General features: G+C 42.1%; 1 protein-coding gene across 1 annotated transcript; it reads right to left on the bottom strand.

The window, feature by feature from the left end:
- Positions 1-423: 423 nt before the first annotated feature.
- On the bottom strand, positions 424-24402 carry LOC306697612 (transmembrane protein 132D; the record flags this gene model as incomplete). Its single annotated transcript, XM_079161617.1, has 9 exons — positions 424-1737; positions 1817-2008; positions 2162-2423; positions 2698-2903; positions 5747-5890; positions 7745-7937; positions 11694-11831; positions 18184-19060; positions 24330-24402. 9 exons carry the CDS (start codon positions 24400-24402, stop codon positions 424-426), a joined length of 3399 nt encoding a protein of 1132 aa, XP_079017743.1.
- Between the last annotated feature and the right edge of the window lie 1723 nt (positions 24403-26125).

Here is a 26125-nt window from a genome sequence, read left to right on the forward strand (position 1 = left end):
ACATCAGTTAGAAGAATGTTGAATCAAAGCCACATTCTTGGTGAAACCCATATCCGTCAGACTGAGTTCTGTATTATAACTGTTAAATAATGAATTGTGTTTGTTGTTTGGGATACTTAGTAAGTGTGTTTTTGTACTGTGTATACCAGCATGTGAGTACAAAAAATGTAGAGAAGTTGATATCCACATGCATCATTAACATTTGGTGGCTTTAAACGTGTAAATAACACTCCGGTCTACCACGCATCCACACTCCAATATTAACAATAATATACAGTACATGTAAAAGGCCTTGATAGGTAATGAAATGTAGAAGGGGGGGAAATTCCAAAATCACATATTCTAGACAGTTATTGTTGACAAAGGCATTGAGGTGATCAAAGCCACGTCTACTGTACATGTGAGGTCTGATCAGGCTCTGTATTATAACTGGTCCCCAGCCTCTGTCATGGGCACTTGGGGTTCCTCCTCACAACTGTTCTGCTTCCCAACCCAGTGGATGCCATAGCCGTTCTCTCTGGGCGGGAAATGTGGCGAATGCTGGCGCTCCAGAGTGGAGAAGGTGGTGAACTGGACTCTCTTTCTCTTGCTGGTGGGCGAGTGGAGGGACTCGGTGTGCATAGGTTTGCTCCTGAGGGAGCCCATGCAGCTGAGGGGTGAGTCTGTGACGGAGGCTAGGCAACTGGGCCTTCTGGACAGAGAGGAAGTCTTATCAGGCCCAATGTCTATGACGGTGGTTGTAGTCTGGGAGTCTTGCTGGACAGGACTGCCCGGCACGCTCATCACCAGCTCAGCGTCTGTGCCGAGCCACACCCAGTCATGCCTGTGCCCTGTGGGCTCCTGGCCATGAGAGGGAGGCTTCTTGTGCCTGAACTTGACTACATATGAGATACAATTAACCAGAAAAACCAAGATGGCCAGGCAAAAGACGCCTAACAGAGCGTACATGCCAATCTCCAAGTCTGTGAGCGGCCTGTTGGCCAGCATTTCTTCACCACCAGTTTCTACCTCCTCTGTCTCCTGCCCAGGTACCTCCACCTTATTGGGGAAGTTATAGTTCACAAGGTTCCCAGGGGCCTTCACAGTGCTGGTGAAGCTAACACTGCTCATATCCTCCGCTATCGTATTGTCTAAGCCATACGCTTTGCTGCCGTCACTTGGGCTGTTCATCATGCTGATATTCACCAAGCTGGTAGGACTGCCGGGGTTTCCTGAGTTGCCGGTCTTACCCACTCCTCCGAGGCTGCCGCTGGTGATGGAGGTTTGTTCTGTAGATTTGATCGTGGTTGTGATCTTCTGCATTGCACTCTCCTCTCTGTCTAAGGTTGAGCTGCGTGGCGGAGGACCATAGGACGGCTCCCTCTGCTTTCTCTCGCTGCCCACCTCTTCCCTATCGTTTCCATAGTCACTGCCGTTGTCCTTGTTGCTAACAGTGCCGCTGTAATTGCCGTCTGGGCGCCGACTGTTCACTTGAAACTTGACCTTGAGGCTGCCGTTGCCCACCGCCACTGTGCTTTTGCGTTTGGACTTCTGGCATGACTCACAGATGGACATCTCTACTCTGACCAGGACTCCCTCGCCCTCACCCTCTGCGACCACAGTGGGAAGAGTGCCCTGCACTGACACCACCCCCGGATCTAGAGATGTCACCGTCACTCTGTAGAAAGCCGGATCATAAATGTCAAGAGGAGTCTGGTTGCCATCACTGAACTGCACCCAGGCACTGACCAAAGCTTCCTGAAAGAAGAGAAAACAGGAGTAATTGTGCTTTTGCTCATCTTTTAGACATTTCAATGGATTCAGATTCAATGGTTACCTGTTTGGGGGTCTGTAGAAACTCCTGAGTGCTTGTGGTAGCCAGGATGGCCCTATTGCTTCCGGTACTGAGCTGTAAAGTCATGGAGAGGCCTGTAACCAGCTGGACCCCCAAATCTGTGATAGTCACTTTGTCATCCACGACTTTGATAGTTGTCTTAGCCAAGATTGCGTCAGACAGTGGAGAAAACACCTGTCACAAACATTATCAGAGACAGTAAATTAATTAGGGGGGCCTCAGCCTTTATTTCTTTGCCAGGCCAAGTTCAGTTCATGAGTTTCAAAGTAAAACAAAAGGATACTACCCCATCTAGCCCTTTATCCAAGCAGTAGTTCAGTTCATTACCTGGATGGTGGTGGTCCCGAGGTCTCGTCCTGACAGCACCCTTCCTGCCTGCAGCCTAGCCACTCGAGGGTCCTCCACCTTCATGAAGTATCGAACCAGCCTTGTGACATCCACCTGCCAATCGGAGCCCAGGAAATAAGCCTTAGGATCCCGAGGGTCTGCCTGCTCTGCCACAAAGTGAGTTAGCACCCGCACCAGGGCGTGCTGAAACTGAAGCATGCAGCCCTTTCCCTTCCTGTCTTCTTCACTGTTCCAGCCAGGTCTAGGAAATGAGAACAAAAACACATGAGAAGTCACACCTGTCACATGGTAAATACTTTGACCTACTATTGTCCAATCACTCAAGCCTGTCTCTTTGCTTGATTAGATCACATCCAGGTACTGCAGCACATTATATAATGGAATCAAATCCCTAAACCCTTGGGAAAGATATGATTTGGATTTGTAAGGGCTCAAGGACGCTTCTGGAAATCCCATCTAGAAACCAAATAAGGTGAGTTGTTATGATAAAAAAGTGGTTTATTTGTGTGTCTCACCTTTTTGAGGTTAGTATGGGTACCCTCCAGCTTTTGATCTGGCTCAGCTCGTTGTCAGACACCTCAATCTGGAGAGGGAGTCGGGGCATCCACACGTTCAGTTCGAGCTGAGCACTCAGGTAGCTATAGGTAAAGTTCACCACCAACTTCACCTTGCCCTTCATCTCTTTGCCATTCACGAAAACGTAGTCGCACCTGTCTGACACCTGGGAACAATCCATCAGAAAATGAATATCACCATTTTAATTTCCCTTGTAATATCAAAGCGCTTGTATAGTACGCTTCTGTAAACAGTCTACATCAAACTCAGAATGAGATTGTTGCCAATGAAGGAGATAGTTAGATAGTTAGTCATCTAACCAATGACATGAAATAATCCAATATTCTCATAAAAGTCACTATTTTAACAAATAGGCCATTCTTACAACAACAAATGGCCTTGCAGCAGTTTTGCACTGCATGTGTTACCATACTAATGTCAGCTAGCTGTAATAAACTGCTGCGATGATCACCGGTCCGAAGCGTTATGAAGAGGCAGCATTGCAATTTTATGTTAATCAAAATATCATGTAGTGCAGTACTGAACATCACTCCTTCACAGCCAAATGCATTCATTACACCGTGATTTCAAAGGTGACCCTGGCAAGTTTGGGGCGACTGCTCAAGATATCTCATGGACATTTTGAGACACGAGTCAGGAGGTTTTCCTCGGTCCTCTCTACAGCCACTGCTTTAAACAAATTGGATAATTAACGCAGCATTGCAATACAGTCACCAGTCCCTGGAAGTGCACAGGGGAGAAAAAAAACCTCGTGACTTTGACAGATAGCCTTCAGAGGAATACAAATAGCAATGATTTGCGTGCTCATCAGGGTGAACCCAACAGTTCGCGAGGAGATGTGCTGTCCCAGGGACATCTTGTGACAGTGCATCTGAGCATCAGTCATCCTGCACCCATGACCAGAGCTTAAGCTTTAGAATGATCACATCACTATGTGTCATCCTCGCTGTTAACTGAGATGCCCTCTTCCCTGCGAATAATCCTATGTCTGATATATATCCAAACAGCAGATTTACACGCTTACATTTGTGACGCTGAAGCCCCTGGAGCGGTTGTTATAGAAAATGTATTATGCGAGCATGGAACAATAGACGAGGACTGATTTACTTCCAGTGAAGTCTTCTAGTCGTCTTAGTTGTTGTTGTTTTTTTTGGTGTGGAGGCAGTCAACCAGTCATCCGTGATCTAAGACGCGTTGCTCTTTTCTGCTTTTTCAGAGAGGCATCTTCCAGTGAACTTCCATGAGCCATGTTCAAATAATATTCTGAAGCATCAGTTCAAAGGGAATGCCATTTTAAAGTGTCATCCGCCCACTCATCCTTGTCACAATCTCATTTTGCCTCCCAGAATATCCCTCGAGTGTTTTTGGTGTCAAAATAGATATTTGTTTAAAATGGTATTTGACTTTCATCACTGGGTACAGTATGAAAGACGGGCAGAAGTAAATTAAAATAAATACTGAAATGCACGCTCGACTGACACAACTGTGACAATAGTTTCCTTGTGCAAAAAAAAAATAAGTTAAATAAGTTTTGAGTATGCAGAATGAATTAGGGGCAAATTACGTTCACCAGTTACATCGATTTCAGGCTTGATGTCAATCCCACGCCATAAAAAGTCCTGATTAATCAACTAAGAAGACATCTATGCTCAATATATCCCTGCTTAAAATGTTCAAGTGTCGATACTTCAATCCTGAACTGATTGAAGAGAATGCTTATACATGCACATATTAAGTCTCTCCATCATTCATGCACATTGGAAAAAGCTTTCCATCAAGACAGATTAGACTTTTGCTTTTGTTTTGTCACATGAGCATTGTAGATAAATCCTTCCCCATCTATCACTAGCAGATTTGATACTCTTCAGACACACCAGAAGAGAAAAGATATCTGAGTCAAGCTTTTAGACTAAGAAGATTAAAGGAATATTTGTGACTGAAGCTGCTCTCTGGTCAGCAAATACACTGAGAGCTATACTGTAGGCTTAGAACAGCAAAGACGGATTCAGTCCAGCCTCTGGACATCCTCATGTAGTCCTACTTTTGTTGTAACCGACACCCATCAGGACTCAATACATATGAGCACTTACTGTATACACTGTATTGTGAATATCCTCATGGAGCAACACTGAACAGAATACTACATTATTAGCCGAGACATTTGTTGTTTGCTTCATGTGCTATGGGACATATTTGACTGGTTAAAAACCAATTAAAAAACATTAGCTGGCTGTAGTCCACTGGCATGTCTTTATTCTTTGTCTACAATGTCCTTACAGCTTCTGACCGGAGCAGCCAGGGGCCTGACTTTCAATTTCATCAATAATCAAAGTCGGCTTTTTAGCCGTGCTCAGGTCCACGGGACAAAAGTGGCAAGTCACTGGATGGGAGCACAGTGGCAGACTGAGGTCATTTGTGGGGAGCGATTTAGCTCAGTGGTTGTTCATTGTCGGAAGATTGATGGCCGATGTTGTCGGAGCCCAGCTAATAGTTTGTTTTACTGTGTGGAAAAGAGACGGAGAGCCGGGGTGACTTTGGTACAACTTATTTCTCTGCATCTGTCCTTACCATCAAACATATAACCAACCCTGCCTCGATGGAGCCTTTTTTTAACAGCCACTCTAAATTGCCCTCCTGCCTGGGAGCTTTAGGGTGGGCAGACAAGACACGAATGTCTCACATTCTTCCATTTATTGCTGCTAGTAAAGTTTTTGTTCTCAGTTAACCATTTACCAGTAGTGATATAACATGTTTCACTCGATACTTCTGCAGCGAAAGTGATTAAGGTTGAGTACAATAAGTGTTTAAAAAAACACACACACACACACAAAAGAAACATTACATCCCCATAATTAAATCATTTTAAAAACGCTACAATATAAACAGTGAACTGTGGGAAACCAAAGAAACAACAAATCTGAAAGTTATTGTTTCCTCTACAATATGTAGTGGCGGGTATCAAGGAGGAGGAGGAGGAGTAAATCCTACCTTGAGTACATCTTCATCATCAGAGCTACAGTCTGTGTAGTCGGAAACATCAGTGACCACTCCATCTTCTTCCACAGCTACTGTCCTCACAGGCATCACCACTTTCTTTCCAGTCAGAACAGCGGTATTCAGGATCTCTGTGTCCTACGAAGAGGCCAGGGAAACCAGCCATCAAGTCAGTACATATTTCTTAGTCCCATCGGATAACACATAACACGCAATAATTTGGTTTGTTTTCATTTCACATTTTAGACATTTGGCTAATGATTTCATGGAGTGCCAAAAGTTATTCTGGGATATGGACCACTTTGGGGTGCATGTAGAGGAAGGCAGGAGGAGACGGGGGCGATGAAGTGTGACTCAGCGATCCTGACGAGGTGAGAAGGCCAGTCCCCCTTTGGCCAGGACACCTCATGGAATAGAAAGCTAATTTTGGACTTTTCTGCACAGGTATATCCCTCAGAGCGCTGTCATATCCGCTCAAACCTGATCTAAATAAATGGAATAAAAATAACCTCTGCATACATATAGCACAGCCTGTTCTTTCATGCTCAACGTGTTATTAAATAGGGCTGCTGTGGCAGGTAGAGCAGAGTGGTCCTCTTATCGCAATCAATCCCTGCGTCCCCTTGTCCGAGTGTCCTTGAGTCCAGCGACTTGCATGGTAAGTGGCTTCAAGTGGTGAAGCGTTTTTATAAAAATGTAATTGATATGAATTATTGTTAGTACTGTATAGTGGTAGTATATTTCTGTCTCACTCTGTGTGTGTTTGTACATACATGCATTTGTATGCACGCATGGAAAATCACAGTATGAAAATGGAGCAGATGGATATGTGTGGTAAATTAGTACGAGAGCAGTGGAGCGCAGCCAGGTCAAGTTCTGTGAATGATCCGTTGAACCTAATTTAAAGAGACGCTGGGCCACTCAGTACGAAAATGAAGCAGATGGATATGTGTCTGTCCACTGTAACATTGGTTTAAATGAAGCTGAAATATCTGAACGTCATTTTGTCATTAAAATATAGTTAAAAAATGCAGATCTGAAGCCTGTGTCAGGGAGGCTTTCGCCTTTATACAGAAGTATTGAGCAGCAGCACTAGATGGAGTTCACAGAGCTGGGCTAAGTGATCAGTCAGCGCTAATGTCCCCTCGAGCCAACCGTCAAATCTCCTCGTGTTTGGCCCTCTGCCTGAGGTCAGCTTCTAATCCAAAGGAGAGATGAACCATGTCAAATTCACGAATCAGGATACTGTAGCGTATCCTCATAACGCCGGGCACTCAGGCACAAGTATGATGGATATGCGGCAGACTGGACATACAGTGCAAGTAACCTGCTGCCCAAACCTATAGCATAAAGTATAATAATTCTTGACTTTTAACTGTACATATTTTATCAAAAATATTTGATGGAATAAATGCTAAGAAATAGAAAAAGGTGGTCTGAGTGTATTATGGGACAGGTTGTTATTGGCATTCTTGCAAACAATGGCGTACTAAGAAGTCACCGACCGTAGGTGACACATAACTCAATATTGTGAATTAAAGTGGTGTAAACTCTTGTGGTAGTGCTCCTTATTTAGTGGTGGGGATTATATCATGGATTAATTATAGAGGTAGCATGATAAAGAGGCCCGCGGCACCAAAATAGAAGCGCATGAAGCAGCTGTTAGGAGGAGAGGATGACCACATAGGCCATTGCACGCCAGAACAGAGCAGAACAACACAGAAGAGACACATCAGCTAGTTGACAGTGAACAACACAAGGTCAGTCTCTGCTCGAAATAGAACCCATTTACTAAACAATCCAAAGCATATTCAGCCTTTTGTGTATGCAAACCAGACATGAATGGATCAGAGCAAAGTGCATTTTATGATATTTTCATGCACCAACGCTCAAAAGGATGGTGTTGGCGTTATTGGAAACGCTGCTGTCAGTAACGTTGATGTTGGTTTTAACAATGATTAGGTGTGACATGGGAGCTGTCAGCTAACTCACCATTACAAGAGGGGCCAGGCCAACAAAGTCTCTCTGAGTAGTATAGATCCTCATGGCTCCTTCAGTCTTGGCTACAGTTTTGGAATCAGATGGTAGTTCCAGCCTCCATATGATCACCTGACTGTCGAGAGGACTGCTCAGCTCCTCCACCTCAAAGTCCATCTGAAGCACCTCCAGCAGACTGCTCTCAAGCCTGAATGGGAAGCAGGAGGAGTATCAGATATGCAAACCCTGCATGCATTCATACCAGTCTACATATTACTACTAAAGTTGATATGGAAATACAAATCATCAAAACAACACACTGTGAAATAGATGTCACTGCAGCTCTACATTGTCGTATTATGTGATCATCATTCGGTGGAAGAAGTGCCACATTTGTGTTTTGAATGTGTGAGAGATCTAATTTTCTCAACTTCTTGGTAATGCAAATTAGCAACAGAAAGAGAGAATCTTTCCATCACAGCCAGACACTGATACTTGATAGGATTATTTCACCATTGGAGTTCGCAATTATCTCGGCACACGTTAGATTCCTGTTGAGATAAATGTCTGAAGAAAGGTGCAGTGATTATACCGCAGTGTATCCTGCACCTCAGCCTGTGGCTCATTGCTCTCAGTGCAGACAAATCTATGTGATCATATGTGAAAATGGATAACTGAAGGGACACATTATCAGCCTGGATGGCCAAAACCGAACTTTATAATGTTTAATCACTTAAAGCCCTAACCAGAGGGCAAATGTGCAACGACCTGTAGACCATACACACCTCATGTGTACTGTACAACGTCCCTCAGACTGCAATTATTTCATATTTATGAAACTTTTGGGACTATTGAAAGAAACCCAATGAAGCTTGAGACTGGATTTTTAGAGATATCCAGCTCTAAATTCAGGCGAGGGATGTGATCCCAGTAGTTGCGACAAGACCCAATCCTCTTTGTCTAGTGGAGGGCTTTGCATCTGTAGGCATTTTCACCAACTAAATCCAAAAAGAATAGAGCTGAATTTCTCTGTTAACGTGAACGGAATAAAAGGTGGTCCGAGGACAGCGGCATCCTGAATACACAACAAAGTATAAGCCTTTGTAACTTCTAATGGCCTCTCAGTGATGCCAAAGAGAACAGAGTGTCCTAGCTATGGATTCAATTTTCTCCTGTGGCCCAAGTTAGTATCCTGGGTTTTATTTCTTGGCACTGTATTGAACTATAGAAAAGATGTATTGGTGGACAAAAACACAATAAGCATGCACATACCCACATAGACATTATCAGACCCGCTGCATCTGCGTGTATATGTTATAAATATCTGTGTCAGGGCTGTGCAGACACGCAGTAAGTCCTGTTTACAGCGTGAACACGACCTCTAAAGGGTTGCATACCAGCCGCCTTTTTGTACTAAAGCAACAACAATTGGAGAAACTGCAAATCATATTTTGTTAATCCTCCATTAAGTTCCAAAGTCAACAACAAAATACAAAAAAGCCCCTCTCTGAATCCACTCAGTGCTCCATTATATGTTCCCTTATTAAGGGCAAGACGGAGATTTAGTGTAATTGAATAATCTTAGCATATTGCTCCGAGACCTGAGATTAAAAGATAATAATGGAATTCAAGCGTCAAAACAAGATATGCTTGCATCGCATAAGCATGCATATATCCTCTTAAGTATGCATTAACACAGATATCTATAAGATAGAGGATGCTGCCATGTTATTTACGCCCTCAGTCACTCTTGCAAAGCTTGCAGGGGGATGATGCTTCAACAACTTGTTTATGGCGGGCACTCTGTCTGTGAGTAGTTAATATTAAGATCCAAACCAAGCTGCTGTGACAGAGGATAAAAAAGGCTTTAATGTACAGATACAGCAAATCATTTTAGTGTTCACTAAAGCCAAGACAAAAAGTCAGAGAAATCCCCAGAGTGGTGCGACAGTGCACACACTGCAGGGGTTCTGTTAGCTTCATGACATTTTAGAGAGGATTAGCCAAAATAACTGAGCGAAAGAATATGTTAACCCATAAAGAGGTTGTGATAAACAATGTCATAATCCACGCCAAATGGGGAAAACAACTTAATGAGGTCAAAGCAATAATGACAAGCACATATAATGTCAGTGCTCTGCCTCACTTTAAAGGAAGCGGCGTCTATTGTTGCGCAACCTCTAACCAGTCAGTGTCAGACAAACCTACGAGTTTCGATCTAAATAATATTCATCCCTGTGATGGGATCAATTCATCTTTTTGATTATATTGAAGCAAAGTTTACTGTTTACTGTCTACTTTTATTAGTATTTTTTTCATCCTGGGAAAGTTGGCTGCAGACATTTGCTCTTTACAAGCTATGCCAAACATGTATACACAGATTAGAGCTTTAGTTTTACAAGCATTTTTTTTCTAGCTGCTCTCGAGGCACAAACTCATCCAGAGTGAAATATCTATCCGTATCCAGTCATGGTGCCCAGAGGAAGAATCCTAATGACTTTGGTGTTCTCCTGACTTTTCCTTTACTGCCAGCATGAGGTTGACGTTTGTGGATTTGAGTGAAATGTCTCCACAACGATTGGATGGATGGCCACGAACTTTTGTTAAGATATTTGTGTTTCCTTTAGGATAAATCAAAAGCACTTTCATGATCCCTGTATATTTTTCATCTAACACAGTCATTCAGTCAAAACTTTGATTTGCCCAATACTTGGAAAACGTATGACATTAACAGCCTCGGCTGTAGGCCTCCTTTGCATTTCACAAAGTTGTGTTAATTAGCAAATGTTAGCACGCTAATAGTACACGGACATATAATTTACATTACGCATAATCCTTGTTATGTTGACTAATTATGACCGAGGAGGTTCATACTTTTATTTACTTCTTTGACCCAAACAGAGATGAGGACAGGAAGACTGGTGCAGTTCAATAATGTATTACAAAAAAAGGCTCTTAGGGAGTGAGTCTAAAGCCAGGTAGGTAACAGGTAGCTGGGTTACAGATAGACAGGTAGGTAGGTAGGTAGAGAACAGGTAAAAGGCAAAACAAAGGTCCATATAGCACTGACGATGATCTGGCAAAGGAACAATGGAAGTGGACCTGTATGTTCAGTGAGTAACTGATTAGACAATTAGATGCAGGTGACAAGGTGGGAGTGGAGGGACAGGTAATTCCAGAGCAGATGAAGGAAGTGGAAGCAGGTGTGTAGATGGATGTGGCAGTCAGGTAATGGAGAAAGCAGGGAAGGAAAATGGCAATGAATAGTCACTGAGGAGGTCAGGATGCAGCCGAAGAGAAGGGACAAAGGAGCAAACTGTGACAAAAAGGGACTTGTTGTCAATGAGTGTAACCCTCTGCGCTCATCGTTAGCATGCTAACACACAAAACAAAAATGTTCAACATGGTAACATGTTTGAAAATGCGTTTAAGTCATAGGGTTAAGTTATAGGTATACTGTATACTAGGAATGCATGGATGTGTACAGCTGGTAAAAGTTTCAAAATTATGGAAGCTTTGAGATTACAGACGAGAAGTGGACAATAAAGGGGGAAAAGCAATAGCTGTTTACAAGGGGCAGCTTTACAGGATAACCTGCTGCCAACCTGTGCTTAGAGAGTATAAGAGATATTCTCCCAGGACACAGCGCAGTGAACATCTGCAGTAAGCTGCTGTAAGGCTTGCACGACGCAGATGGTTTGTCTTTTACTCCACAGGTGCAGAGATAAATTACGGATATTCTTTGCAGGACATGCTTTATAGCGCCACTTTCATCAGCTAGAGTCACTGGTAACCAACAGTACTAGTAAAATTCCCTTTGAAGTGTCATTTGTCCATTCAAACCAGAGCAATTAAATCCTATAAATATGGTCACGATGAGATACAGAGGCGACGACATAGATATATTTATATAGATATATACTGTACACTGGCATACAGAGTAATGTGAAGAGAACAGACTTGCCTTTTCCCAGGTATGGGAGCTTTCCTCTGACAAATAACAGCGATGGCTCCATCTGCACCCATATCCAGAGTGATGTCCCACAGTAAAGAATTACTGGGTGTCGCTGTTCGAAAGGTCACACCTTTCTTTACTGTCGCTCTGTGGAAAATCAAAAACGAAAAGGTCAAGAAAGTGGTAAATGTGAAATGTCCTATATTAACAACCAACGGATTTGGGGCAATGACTGTTTATTTTTCTAAAGTGTAGGTGAACGTGAAACAAATAACCAAACATATTTATACGCTCTTTTTCCGCTATTATTTTTTTTCATACCTTTTGGAATTTCCTTGTGACCATTTTTTACGATAGATTGTTCCCGCTCAGTATGGTATAGTAGATTTTAAAATGTGGTTTCCTCACACAGAATATATTTGATTTATACATTCAAACTTTACATACATTTCCTATAACAAAACGGCGAAACGGCAGCCTGTTCATTCCCACGTGTGCTCATTATTCAAACTGTAATGGATCATTCCTTTTCTTGTCCTCAAATGTTGAAATGATAAGCATTATGCAACTAAACATGTACACCTTCCCTGTGTGGGCTTCCGCAGCATAAGCATCTTGCAGTGGGTCAAGTGTTAATGAGATATTCTTCAACAAGAATTGTAATGAAGTTCGGCCAACGGAAGCACACATGTAATGATACAGTCCTCTGCTGCAACAATACCTATAGTTAATATGGTGAACTGTTCTCATTTAGAATTGCTTCTCTATGAAACTCAAAACTCTGGAATACTCATAAACAGCTCAGACAAGTTATCTTAGATATTTCAGAACAAAAACCTTGTGTAACTCTTTGGTTTTCATCCGCATGCAAAGCTGTGTGGTTTATCTCTGAATCTGTGAGATAAACACACAGTTTTGAGCGCATTATGAGTCTCCGAGGAGGTGTAATCTATGATGGGAGCAACAGCAATCTGAGCACTTCTCCCGCTTTGGGCTGAGGGTTTTGACCTTGAAAAGAAGAGGAGGCATTGCTCGCTGTTCAGCACAATGAAACAAATCAGTCTACCAACACGCATTCACTCCTAATTTAAATATATAAGATGAACACTGAATGGATTTGCGGTAAGTTTTGTGTGCACATTTGCGTGTGTCTGTAAGTGTGAACCCTTGTTCTTGTTAACATCTGCACATCCGGCATGTAATCTGGAAGGAAGGTCTCAAGTGGCCACTATGTCTGACACGACCCGCTGCCGGAAGAGGAGTGCAAGATAGAAAGGCTTGCCCTTTTTTACTTTGTCTCTTTCTCAGAAAGAATGGATTTTGGCTCATCTTGTGGCATTTTGTGAAGCCGCTTACAGTTAAAATTGTCAAAGAGGTCTCAATCATAAAGGGATGACAGAGAATTGTCTTTTTCAACAGTAGTTTTAATCGTGTGCAATGGCGACCCCGGTGACAGCTGGTTTGAATTCCAGCTGCTGGCAACAGCAGCTGATTTATCTCATTAATTCAGGTTCAACCGGAAGCAGTAGGCTAAAAGGCTAAAAATCTGGTGCTGGGAAATAATGTCCTGCAAATCTTCCGGTCAATATTGTAAACAGCTAAATGCCACCGTTTTAGAGTCAGTGGACACGTAATAGCCAAAAAAGTAGGTAGTTGTGTCAAAGCCTCTAAACTCTCAATCTCTGCCAGCAGAGGTTGTTGCAGCAGACGTGTCTCTGGAAACACACTGAACTTACAAAATGAGAAATCCAACTCTGGCTTGGAGAATTTCTCAACAATGAAAAAGGAGCCAAAAACTGTGGGTGCTGCATGGTCTGTGTTGGGAGAGTGAATGAAACTAGATTCTTCTGTGTTCTGTGCATTAGAGTGAATGACAGTAAGGGGTGGCCAGTCCGTTGTTATCAGTCTGAGGATTCCCAATAGGCAGCAGATCCAACAACCACGGGCTAAATGGACAAAGAGAAATACGTGCAGTGTTGATCTAAAAAGGCTTTATGAGTTTCGGGTTCGGAAAGATGAAAGATGAAAGATGAGGTGATAACAGGAAGAAAGCGGTTGCACTCTGTTGTCCATGTTATTGCTGAATGAAAGCAGTAACAGAATGGCACATGTTGATTATTTCTGTTTCTACAATCACTTTTCAAATTGACTTCTGCCACAAAATATGAAGTCTCAGATGAAACATTCAGTTTATGATTTTGACTGTTGTAATTTGTAAGCACCCACTTTGGGAACCACTGGTCTACAGCCATGCTGGCATGGAGCGCCGCAGCTTTAAGCTTAATACAAACATAGCTATACAAGCTAACATGCTGATGTTTGGCAACTGGTATAATGTTATCTGGTGTAAACCATCCTTAGCATGTATGCATGTTAACATTTGCTAACTAGCACTTCAATACAAAATGCAGCTGAGGCTGATGGGAATGTCATGGGTTTTGCATCACATCCAATCAGTTGTTACACCTAAACTCACAAATGTGAACTTCATGGTGGCGCTAGAGGAAAAGCCAGAGGATCACTAAAGTAAATGAGGATGCATCCTCTGGAAACCATGAATGTCTCTACCACATTTCATTACAATCTATACGGTAGTTTTTTTTGTTATTTCAGTCAGGAGCCACAGCTAGCATAGCTAGCTGTCATTCACATGTAAAGCATTACACAGTTTTCAAAGCATGATTTTTTTTACATCGTGCTGCCTTCACCAACTTGCATTTTCCCCCTCTCTTTAAAGAATTACAACACGAATGCTGACTGTAGAGAATTGTAAGTGCAATGTAATCTGGGCATAATCAATGAGGTAAGCAGGATGGCATGCACAGTTTATTAATGAGAAAACAAGTAATGACTTCTGAATAGCATGTCCTGCTGTGATGAAACACCTCTGTGTATTGAGCTGCATGGAGCAGAGTTTAACTAATAAAAAGTGGCAGTAACAAGAAGACTTATCTCAAGCTTTTTTCTCTCTCTCTCTCTCTCTCTCTCTCTCTCTCTCTCTCTCTCTCTCTCTCTCTCTCTCTCTCTCTCAGCCCCCCCTTGTGTAAAAAAAATCCCCTGCGATTGGAAGAGGCGTTTTTCTTCTGAGTGGTTGGTAGTGGGGACCAGTGTACATGGCTTTGGTTAGCAGGCCCTGAGGAGGCAGCAGGCAAGGGGGAGGCACCAGGGCAGAGAAGATGGATGGCTTTGGAGACTGAAGCTGACAGTGTGTGAGAAAAGCAGCTCTCAGGTGCTGCACCTGCCATCCATCTCACTTCTGACCAGGCAAGGCATGAGTGGCAGTATTCTTTCACCTTTTACATACTCTTCATTCACTTACACACACACACACACACGCAAACTGGTCACAGAGCCACGGCTAACAAAGGAAAGTAAACATTGACAAAATTCAAAAAAGCGAATAAATAATAAAGTCAAACAGAGACTGATCAAAGACCTACGAGATACATCGTATTCTCTGTGTGCGCTACTCATCCTGGCCGATGCATTTCATCCCCCGCTATCGAGATGCTACAGTACATAGGGTTTGTAATTGCTTCACCAATATAATTTGTGTCTTTGGCTTTGTGGATGCATCACTGCAGGGCTGGTGAAACAGATGCAATCTTTAATTATGCAGGCAAATGTACACCGTTTAGCCAGTCTGATGACCAGCCACCGGCAACGTGCTTATCGGACTTATGGAGCAGTTTAGTGAGTTGGGGAGACGTTCATGCCAACATGCCTGCCAGATGGCGTGCACCACAGCACTAAAAATGGATGTGAAAGTCCTATTTGTCACACAGATGAATGATTAGGCTCCCTAGTTGAAGAGCTCACTGACACGGTGTCCTGTTAACACAGAGGTTCTAGTTTATTTATTGCCACACTGCTGTCTTTAAATAAAACCCACAGAACAAGACAAACTGTTGTGCGTCATCGCTGACTTTTAATAGCTGTTCAGAAGAAAACTAAAAGGAAAATTGTAAGCACATACTTCTTGCCAGTCAACTTCCTGAGCAAACACTAAAGGGATCACCTAATTACCAAACGCATGGGTGTGTGATTGCAATACTTTATCAATGACCTTTATCAAACTCTGACAGAAAATGAAAGGGTTCATTTCACAGGAACGGACAGGTGTGGCTTTTCGATTTCTCAATCGACCTCAAATTTGTACGTCCCTTGACTCCAGCTATAGACATCAATAACAGGTTTATCATGCTGATGAGAGAATATTAAGCAAAGCTTAATGGGACATTCAGACAGTGATAAAGCACACAGACAGCTGTTGAGGATCGGATGCACAGGGCTTGTTAATGTGCTGATAAACTAGGGGAGGGTAGCACTGTGTTACTGAATATATGAGGGAGAAGAACAGTGAGTGTGTTTTTCCATGTTAATTGGATGCAAAAAATATATTTATATAAGATCTCAGATTTTAGTCACCAATACATTCTACAAAGACACAACAGACCATCACACAAGTTTAATTACTACAAAGCTTCCTAACAAGATTGCCAATCTGCAGCCAAATGACAGCGAGAGGAGAGGAGAGGAGAGGAGATGCTATCTTTCTGCTATCTGTTTTTTGTTCAGAAACATGTTTGACTGAGTAAATTAATTAAAGAAGCAATGATTAAAAGTGGCAGAATGAAGAGCAGAAATCAGGATTTCTTTTTTGGCTTCACTGGTAGAGAGAGAACAGAAGGGAACCCAGCTAAATAGTTAAAATATATTGTCTAAGTCTAACCCGATAAAAATACATTCAAAGGTGTGTAATTCCCAGTTCTCAGATTCTCCTGGAAATCCAGACAACTCATAAAATGGATGAAACACCTTCAGCATTAAATTTCGTTGTTTCATTTTGGTACACCGGAAAAAAACGGAATGACCTGAGAGAAATGTTGAAGGACTACTGCAGACTCAACTCTGAAACCTGTAAGCACAAGTCCATCCATGCACAGCTGTTGCCTCAATCGATATTTACCTATTCCAGCATTCACAATTGATCTGACTAAGTGACTGTCAAAGGGAATGAATACAGGACCAGGTGAAAAGGGAATTAATAATCCATGACTGTCCCCTTCCCGGCTCACCTCCACTGAAGCATGTACTGTATTTGCAAGTCAAAACGGAAGTAACTCCCAAATTATTTATTTTCCAGGAAGTATTGATTGTGTACCACAGTGTTTTTCAATCTACAGGGAAAGGCTGTAACTATTTTCTATACACAATACACTTTCGGACAAGCTGCCTTCAAGGACTTTCCTGTTGAACCAGTTCTTAAGTCAGGACACTGAACTGGACATCATCCAACAAACAGAGATTATCAATCATAACATTATGTGAAACCACATATGATGGAAGGATTTATGACAGACTTTACTGATGATCAAAATCTACACACAAACCAAATGAATAACCGAGACAACGTATTTCATTCCTCCTGACAGTCCATTATTCACGGGCTTGGACTAAAGCAGATAGTGTCTAGAATAATAATAAAAAAAACTGTCTCTAATCAAGTTAGCGTAAATCTCTACTCGTCTGCTCTGACAGCTAACCTCGACAAATCTCGCTACGCTGCAACGTGGTTCTGTTTGAACTCCGCCTGGATGATGATAATAAAAGGCATTAGGCCGCGGATGACCATGAAAACCAACAATGAAGCAGTGAGTGGGAAACGGAGGCATTTAATTCACATCCAGTTTTGAGGTGCCAATCTCCCATGTTGCATCATTTCACCTTGAAAAGAGAAGTAATAAACTGGCATCTTGAGAGAAAGCCATGAGAACAGACTGAGTCTTGTATTTTGTATTTTTTTTCTTTAGAGGATAAAAAGTCAAGTGGTTGAGGCATTCATTTTTGGGATATATGCGAGTACATTTATGATCTTTATCCAATTAGCTTCTATTACCAAGGAGGTCACAGAGACCTCCAGAGGAAACTCTGCTGCTTTGAGATGGGACTACAAATGCTCTCATCTCCAGTCAAACAGGAACATTTTGCATTGCAAAATGAGAACAGAGCCTTAAATTAAATTGAGATATACTGGTAATCCCCAGGATCTTCATACATTCAGTAGCAGTGCTTTGAATTACCACAGATCCCGGACATACCCTTTAAAGCAGAGCAGTAATGAGTCACAAGCTTACATGTGATCTTATTTGATCCATGCCAACCTTGATGACTACCACTCTTGAAGCAGCCCTTAATGTCATCGGGTTGTGCTCACTCGAACTCAAATAATCTCCAGTTCTCTGAAAGATGAAGAACCTCTTTTCGTATGCCATAATCCATGCTAAATCTGATTTCCTCCAATATTCCTCATTTTTGATGGCACGGAATTTGCGCAAGTATAGTAGATCAGAGGAAAAATACTATTAGTGACCGATTCCCCGCATTGAATTCGTATTAACCAATTAATTTGGGCTACATTAAAATTGCAGAGCCCGTAAATAATAAATACAAAAATTATAATAATAATAAACTGTGAGGCAACAGAAGACAGTCTTACCTGAGAGTGAAGTTAGTCAGCTGAGCAGAACTCGCCATGAGTATGTAGAAGGTGGCGATATCAGTCTTCTTCAGCGGTTTGGAGGATGTCCGTATGACAATGGCATTGCCGAGCTTGAGCCGAGAAACGGTTGCCATTCCTCTAGGCACCTGCAGAAGACGCACGCTGCCAATCCTCTGCATGGGCGTGACAGGAACAAACTCTGCTGCCTGCTGCTGTGAGCCACCCCAACGAGTTCCATCAACAGAATCACACTTTCCATCAACTTTGGGTTGCGCCTGGTAGTAAAGCTCCACAGGGTTCCCGGTAGTCGGGTCCTGCCTCTCCCTGCTGGTGCCCTCTGACCCCGGAGCAAACCAGCCAAGTGCAGGAGCCAGCTCAGCCATGCAGGTTCCTCTGTCGCCTCCCATGGCACAGGAGCCCCTCACCTCTTGGGTCTGCCAGAAAGCGTACACTGTCACACATGGTAGCTCATCCACACTTCCTTCTCCCCTGCCCCAGTCCCTCCCCGCGACATAGAAGAGCACCCGGACTTTGGGCTTGGATGAGAAAACCCGAGGCGTCAGCACAAAGGCCTGGATTTTCCAGTTAAAGGTAAAGACCTCTGGAGCGTTGAAAAGCTGAACAGACTGGACCAGATCTAGAGGCACAAGCTTCTCTGTGGACATAGTGCTGTAGCTGGCGTTGACAGCTGGCTGCCGGCTGGCTCTTAAGATAACAAAGGGCTGCGTGTGACTCTGCATGCTGGAGTTCCTCATGAAGTCCTGCCCAGCCTCCTTCAGGAAGAAGTAGTCGGCATCTCGCACCTCGTAGTTGACCGGCAGGAAGACGGGGGAAGGCACTGGGCTATTGTCAGTCAGCTCTTTACTGCTCAAATCTGTACGGTAAAATAGAAAAGGATGTGCTGGTTAAAAGCCATGGGAATATCTCATAATACCATATTTTTAAGCAACTAACTTGAAACGAAAACATGACTAAGAAATTGAGTTTGCTACATTTGAAAATAAAGTACTGTGAAAAAATACCAGAGACACTTGAGCACAAAAAGTCAGCCAAGGCCAACTGATCAACTGAGTGGGGCATCAATGTATTACACTAAAAGGCCCTTGAGCTTAACCTTACAATTCATGCAACAGAGCACATAGGTGAAATAATGTGAATTATAACAAGGGAAGCTTAAGTGTTTTAGTTTCTGAGGCTGGGACAGAGCAGTTGAACTCTGTGACTTTGCTAAAAGACTGTACAGAAAGTCCTTTGGAACCTCCTCTTGACTTCTAGGAAAAACTGTAACACCCTTCCCACAGCATATCTAAATAATATAACAGTGTTACATTGGTGAAACTTGTTTAATCGTGTACCGCAATTTAAATCTTAATTTCTTCATGGAACTTCTAATGTGCACCACAATTTACACATTATTAAAACCCTGATAGGGAGAATTGTAGTCCTCTGCATATTGTAAAGTGCGCCTTAATGAACAGGGTGCAAGCTTATGTTGTCTTTTAGACGTAATTATTTATCAAACTATTAATTACATTTGCAAAGGGCAGGTGAAATAATACAGTATAAGTATATAGTATACGGTTTGGATTAGAAAAAATAAAAGAGAAAGAAAAATTACAATACCCAATCATTTCACAGAAAGATAATATACTAAAAGTGATAAATTCCTTAGTATAGAATTTACTTTTCAAAACCTGTTTACTGATATGGAGTGTCAAGTGATTCAAGCTTAAAATTGACTTTAAAAATATTGCCTGTCCCCTTACATTGCCCCAGTTTCACCTCTCTCATGGATGATCAGCTTGGGGAGGAAAGGTGGATCTGATAAATTTGGCACACGGTTGAAATCAGCCATCCAAAACTGGGATTAAAATGGCTTTTTCAGATTGTCAGCATGCTGTGAATACCCAGCAGATCCTCCATGAAACAAACAACAACAACAAAAAACAAGCATGGTGGAGCATCACCACGAGAAGTAAAATGCCAGATTCTAATAAAACTATTGACTGACTAAAACAGAGACACATCTGAAAATGTATCTGTGTATCATTCAGTAAGATGTGATTTTTGCATTGGCTGCTTTGTGTTGGACAGTAAACCAGTACAATGATCACAAGGATTACTGGCTGCCTGTTAAATACTGATCACAAGTGTATAGATGGACCTTTTTATATGAGTGAATAAAAACCAACCGCACAAATATGTTCTGATCTGGTTTAAAAGCTTAATGGTAAGTGTTTGTCACAGTGGACACGAGCAGAGTTCACCCGGCTATCATGTGTCCTCTTTAAACGTCCATTTTGACAGAATTATGAAGATTACAGCCGCTGAACTGAGAGTGCACTTTTTATCTGGTGGCTAATTGCCCTACTTGGTGAATTAAGAACAAAAACACTGGTGTTTACTTTGCAGATTATAACGAAATGGACAGAGCTGCATTAGCATGGTGCAAAGACAGCTTCAGTAGCATCTACAACAAAAACAAATGATCATCCCACTGCTGTACCAAAGCTAACAATGTCTATCAAAAGAGATAATGTCAAGATCTATAGACTTGCAGCAGTTGCATTTGTGAACTTGCGACAAAAGTCGCCGTCACTGAATCATTTTTTTGTTATTTACCATCAAGGACAGTTTGAAGCTTTTCTTTGTTAATATCTGTCATCATGTCCCTCATGGTTGCTGGCCTCTGACGGGCCCGTGTACCATGGCCTCTTCTGCTTTTGATCCTCACTCATCCACCCTGGCAACGAGCCTGTCATGATGGTCTGACAGTTCACACAGCAACGACTATACTGTAAGTGTCAAAATCATGTCACCCAGCAGCGAGACAAAAGCATCTCTCTCTCTCTCTCCCCTCCACATACAGACAAGAGTGAAGTCATGTTTGCCGAGTGGGCGACACACCACACGAGGCAGGGACTGGAGCTGGGAACGTGGCTGTCCTGGCTTGGCCTACCAGTGGCCACAGTGACAGATGCGCTGTTTAATACCAGAGCTGGCAGCAGCTCCGGCTGGAGTGAATATAAACTGGCTCACTGTCTCCTGGAGGGAGGATGCACCGCCAATGTGCCAACAAACTACTTCACATGCAAGCTCATCCCTTTACAGTTGAGTTTGATGGGTCATCTGTGCTGTCCTTGTTATTTCACATGCTTTTCACTGTCAGAAAACTAAAAGGAGACCAGCTAAATCTAAAGCACAGATAGCACACATCTACTTGGTAGCAGACTTTTCAGGCACTAGTTTTGTTTTTAATTATTCATGACAGGTAAGAGATGCATCCCTCTCCTTTGCCAAAATTTGGGGTATTTAACAAGTAGTCAGTGTAAGCAAAACTGTACTTCTATGGTCCTCTCATCAGGATGAGAATCCTGCCCTCAACTGATAAACATGAGAGCAAATCCGCTGCACCAGCTGTTCCAGCCTCTCAAATCACTCATTTTGAAGACCCTGAGCTTCTCTTCCTCCTTGGCTGAGTCAGAAAGCATCAGTGTTGCCACGCAGATGCTACAACAGCCTCTAAAAGCCACCTCTCCAAGACTGCTCACTTTCAATACCTTGTGTTGTTTGCTTTATTTTATATTTTTCTACAGTATGTAGGTTAAGTGCTTTCTAGGGGGGAGATGGGGGGGGGGGGGGGGGGGGGGGCAGAAGATTCCCTTCATGCCAGGGTTCAGGGTTGATCAAATCTTTGTTCATCCATCTCTGTGTCCAAATGAAAATGCTCCCTGTAGGAAATTACATTTTGGAGTTGTTCATTTGAAACTACCTCTACTGTTCCTTTGAGTGATTGCAGAGAATCAACTTCAAGCAGGAATTGTCTTTCTAAATGAATATGTGACTTCATGAGTGCAACATTCCTCAGTTGTCCTGTGTTTTTAGCTTGGCCACATGTATGAAGCAAACACATCGCAATCAACTGCCATGCATTAAAATGCATACGGAAAGTAAACAGAGTACTTTACTTTGAAAAGCTGAGATTTATTCTGTGGCGTATGGGGATTAAAACTTTCAAAATAATGTTCCTCATCACCAGTTTTAATGAAAAACACTTCTATCTAATGAGTTATTCTTTGCCCTGCAGTTTGTCTCAAGGCTGTGTATTAAAATATTTTCATAGTCAGCTAACTTCTTTTCAGTGTGGTTGTCTTTAAGCATTATTTCTCCAATCGTAATCAATCTTCGTATTATTCTATTATAATGCTGAGGAATCACTGTGAATTCTAATGTGCAGTAATGACTTTCACCATATGTGCAAAACAGCTTGCAGAAGTGAGTCGACTCCCAATAGCATTTCAGAGGACAACAATGGATATCTGCATTTTAATCAGTAATTGAGAGTTTAAAAGTGAAACGTTTTTTGCTTTCATGCTGTCTGTTGAAGGTTTTTGATCAAATTGTTATGTTAGTGTTATGGGTCACATATCTAGCAATACACTCATGATGAATAAATGTTGGCACGAGTCGGATGCTTATAACACAAATTAAGCACCTATAGGAGACAACATCCTTACAGCTGATGTTAGCACTTTGTGTTTTTATCTTTTGCCTGGCTGACCTTTCCGATACATTTACCTTTAATAAAGCCCCAAAACGTCTAATTAGGAGCAGACAGCTTGCTGATAAATAGGTCCTTAAACTTAAAGGTGTGAGTCTTTTGTGAGACACTTAGCAGTCACCTTGGGAGGTAAACAGCATCTCACAGGAGAAGAAAGGTAAGCTGTTAGTACTCCCGGGATTTAAAAAAAAGAGTATCACACAGCATCGTGGTTAATTATCAAAGGTCATCGAAAAAGTGAGAAAAACTGTGATCCAAAAAAAGGTCTGGAAGACACACTGTGTGTTAGAAACATAAGCAGTACAATGTGTTGGCTGCTACAGGCACCTAATGTAATAGCGATCCCAATTAAATGAAAAGCCACAAAGATTCACTTAAGTAGTTGAACCTACGCTGTCAAATGTCAAGGTTGTGACAATGAGCATGATGCGTTAGCAGAAAATGATGAAATATAGTGTTCAAAACTGTTCTGTCTTACTTTATTTATGTTCTGCGGTCAAGGCTCTCTTGCTGATTTGTTGTTGTGCCATTTATTTTATGTCATGAAAGTGAATTATGTGCTGACAAAAGTGGAGCTGCAAAACAGCTCTGCTATTACACAAGATAATAGTTAGACGACAACACTCCTTATCAGTCAGATCTCGTGGTCTAAAATACTCACAAATGTCTCTTCTGACATTAAGTGCTTTTCTATAAAACGTACACAATGCTGCTCTGATCATATACCATGTAATTCCCAGAGGGCCTGGGGAGTGAGAGGGTGGAGAAGACAGGCAGACAGACGAGGAGAGAGGGGAGGCTTAAGCTTTTGCTGTGATTGGTAGGCATTGTTATGTCCAATGAGACTCTTAGCTGCTTTAAAAAAAAAATCTTATTTATAACAATTTCTCCATTTTTGTCATCCTTGTATCTACATTAATCAGCCACCAACATTACCTGGAAATAGTCATTTATGATTTTTTTTTTTCATTATCAAAGTTGGGACTTTAGATTGTCTGCTTATTGTTTGCAGTGTGGAAATTGAGTAACCCAGTTTTCTAACAGACATCCATAAGGGAAAGCAAAGTACTAAGCTATAAGGCGTGGCTCAAGTTGTATTATAAACCAATCCATCAAGTATTTTACTCCAATTTACACCGATGTCCTCCTAAATGTTTAATATCCCACTCACTGCTATCACACCCCTTTGCCACAATGCATACTCTGTTTAGCTCATCAGAACGCTGTTTCACTGTGGAGTAAGATGTAAGTTTGAGGCACAAATTAGGACATTTATATATTATTTACACATCTAGAAAAGGCTGTTTTACTGTTGGCATGACATTTCTCAGAGAAGGCCAACTCCTCTACAGTAACATTTGCACAGGATTGTCACTTCAGTCTAATAACTCATTGTATTTTAGCTGAAATCAGTAAATGAAGTGCATACACGGTATGAGTGCTTAAACAGTGATAGTCGCATAAAGCTTCAGGTGAAATCATTTCACTTTGGCAGCAGACACTGGTCTTGTACTTATCCCTGGTGGACAGTTTAGATTTAAACACATCACAGCACGCAAACAATTACTTCCAGGTCACTTACCTTGTGTGAGAACTGCCGTAATAGTTGCAAATAATATCTGTAAGATCCTCCTGCTCTGGTAGTTAAAGCTCATTTTGGCACCCTGTGCGACTCGCTGTTCCAGGCAACTTCCCAGTATCCGTGGTTTGGTCTCGTTTCAGCGGAGCATGGAGCGGATCGCTTCATCCATTCCTGCAGTTCGCTCAATTAACATAATCGCAACTGTGAGAGCACAGATTGTAGTGAAGTCCGTGCTGCAGGTGACAGCGCATCGAGATCCGTTCATCGGCAGGTCCCCGGTTGTGCGTAAAAGTTGTGCGTAACGATCCTGGAGATGTGGGAGTCTTGAGCTGCGACCGCGTGACGGTGAATGTTCCGTTTGGTTCAATATTACCCCGCGAAGCGAAATAAATCAACAAGTCCTCCGGGTTGAGTCGGTCTCCCCAGTCTGCGGTGTTAGACGGCTGTTAGCAGATCACTGACTGTCTTGTGCGCAATCCTCAGGGCACTAAACTCATCATCTGTCACTGTTCATCCGCTCAGGAAGCCACGTCCAGTACGCAGCTGGTAGGATTAACCCTGCGTTGGTGTGACTGCCATGTCAGTAGAAATGATCAAACGTGACATATTTAGTGTCTACTGATTATTATGGAGGACACGCGTTCAGATCTACAGCAGAAACTGTAAGTTACGTGAAATCAATATTTATGGTGTGAAGTTGTTAGAACATAAAATCGAATGAAGGACAAAACAAATGAAAACATCATTACGAGTATTGTATAAATAGGCGGTCATGTCTCACTTAAATAGATACAAGGGGCCATTTGGGGAAGAAAAGTAACTTTAGTAACTTTAGCTTGCAACCACAACTGCATGTACTATAATAATGACACTTTTAATTCAACCAGGACAAATCAGGCTAATTAGGACACAGTTTGCATCACACTTACCTCATTATTACTGTTCATTCAAAATTTAGAGATTTGTAAAAAGGAATTCTCTTCTTACATTATAAATACAACCAAACATAAACACTTCTAATAATTCACCAGCTTCGATTCCAGTTGTATTTATATTCTAATTGTCTGGAGTGGTTGAGAGCATCGGGTGGATTTTTAGTGCCCTCTGATGGTTAAGAGGAGTTTCTATGTCAGCAAAGCAAAGGTGAGTGACTGACTATTGCTTGCAGCCCAGTTGCATCAGAAATTATTAGGTTTTCAGCTGGTTTTGGCTCATTTTCTTAACAGAGAACCTAATAGATACAGAATTTATATTCATGCATGCATCCACATAATATTTTTATGTGCAAGTGCTGCGTGAAAGAGATGCTAATACTTGTGCAACACTCTGTTATTGCATGTTGCAGGAACAGGGAGCAGATTTCAGTCGGATGAAATACTGCCATCCATCATTAAAACACAAGTATTTACATGCACAACTTCATCGTTAAACTTGGTGTACATACTGACTTATTTCACTCCAACAAAAGTTTCTTGTTTCTAAACTAGTGGTGAATGTAATGGGGCTTTATTGACTAATAAAGAGGATTAAACATATCAACACAGAGTGTGTGACCAAACCTCACAGTATCTGGAGACAGGAGGAAGTTGCCACAAGCTACTGCTGTGAGCTTATTTGAGCTCCTCCCTAGCACTGCAGTACTGTGATAAGCAGCAGTAGTATCTCCAGTATGCTGTATAGTGCTGCCTTAGGATCATTTTGATCCTTTCCTATGTACCTGCTCCTCACACACACACACACACACACACACACACACACAGATAAACAGCAACTACACTGTGTATTTAAAACAACTG

The sequence above is a fragment of the Pholis gunnellus genome (genome assembly GCF_910591455.1).
Source record: "Pholis gunnellus genome assembly, chromosome: 6".
NCBI classification, from domain to species: Eukaryota; Metazoa; Chordata; class Actinopteri; order Perciformes; family Pholidae; genus Pholis; species Pholis gunnellus.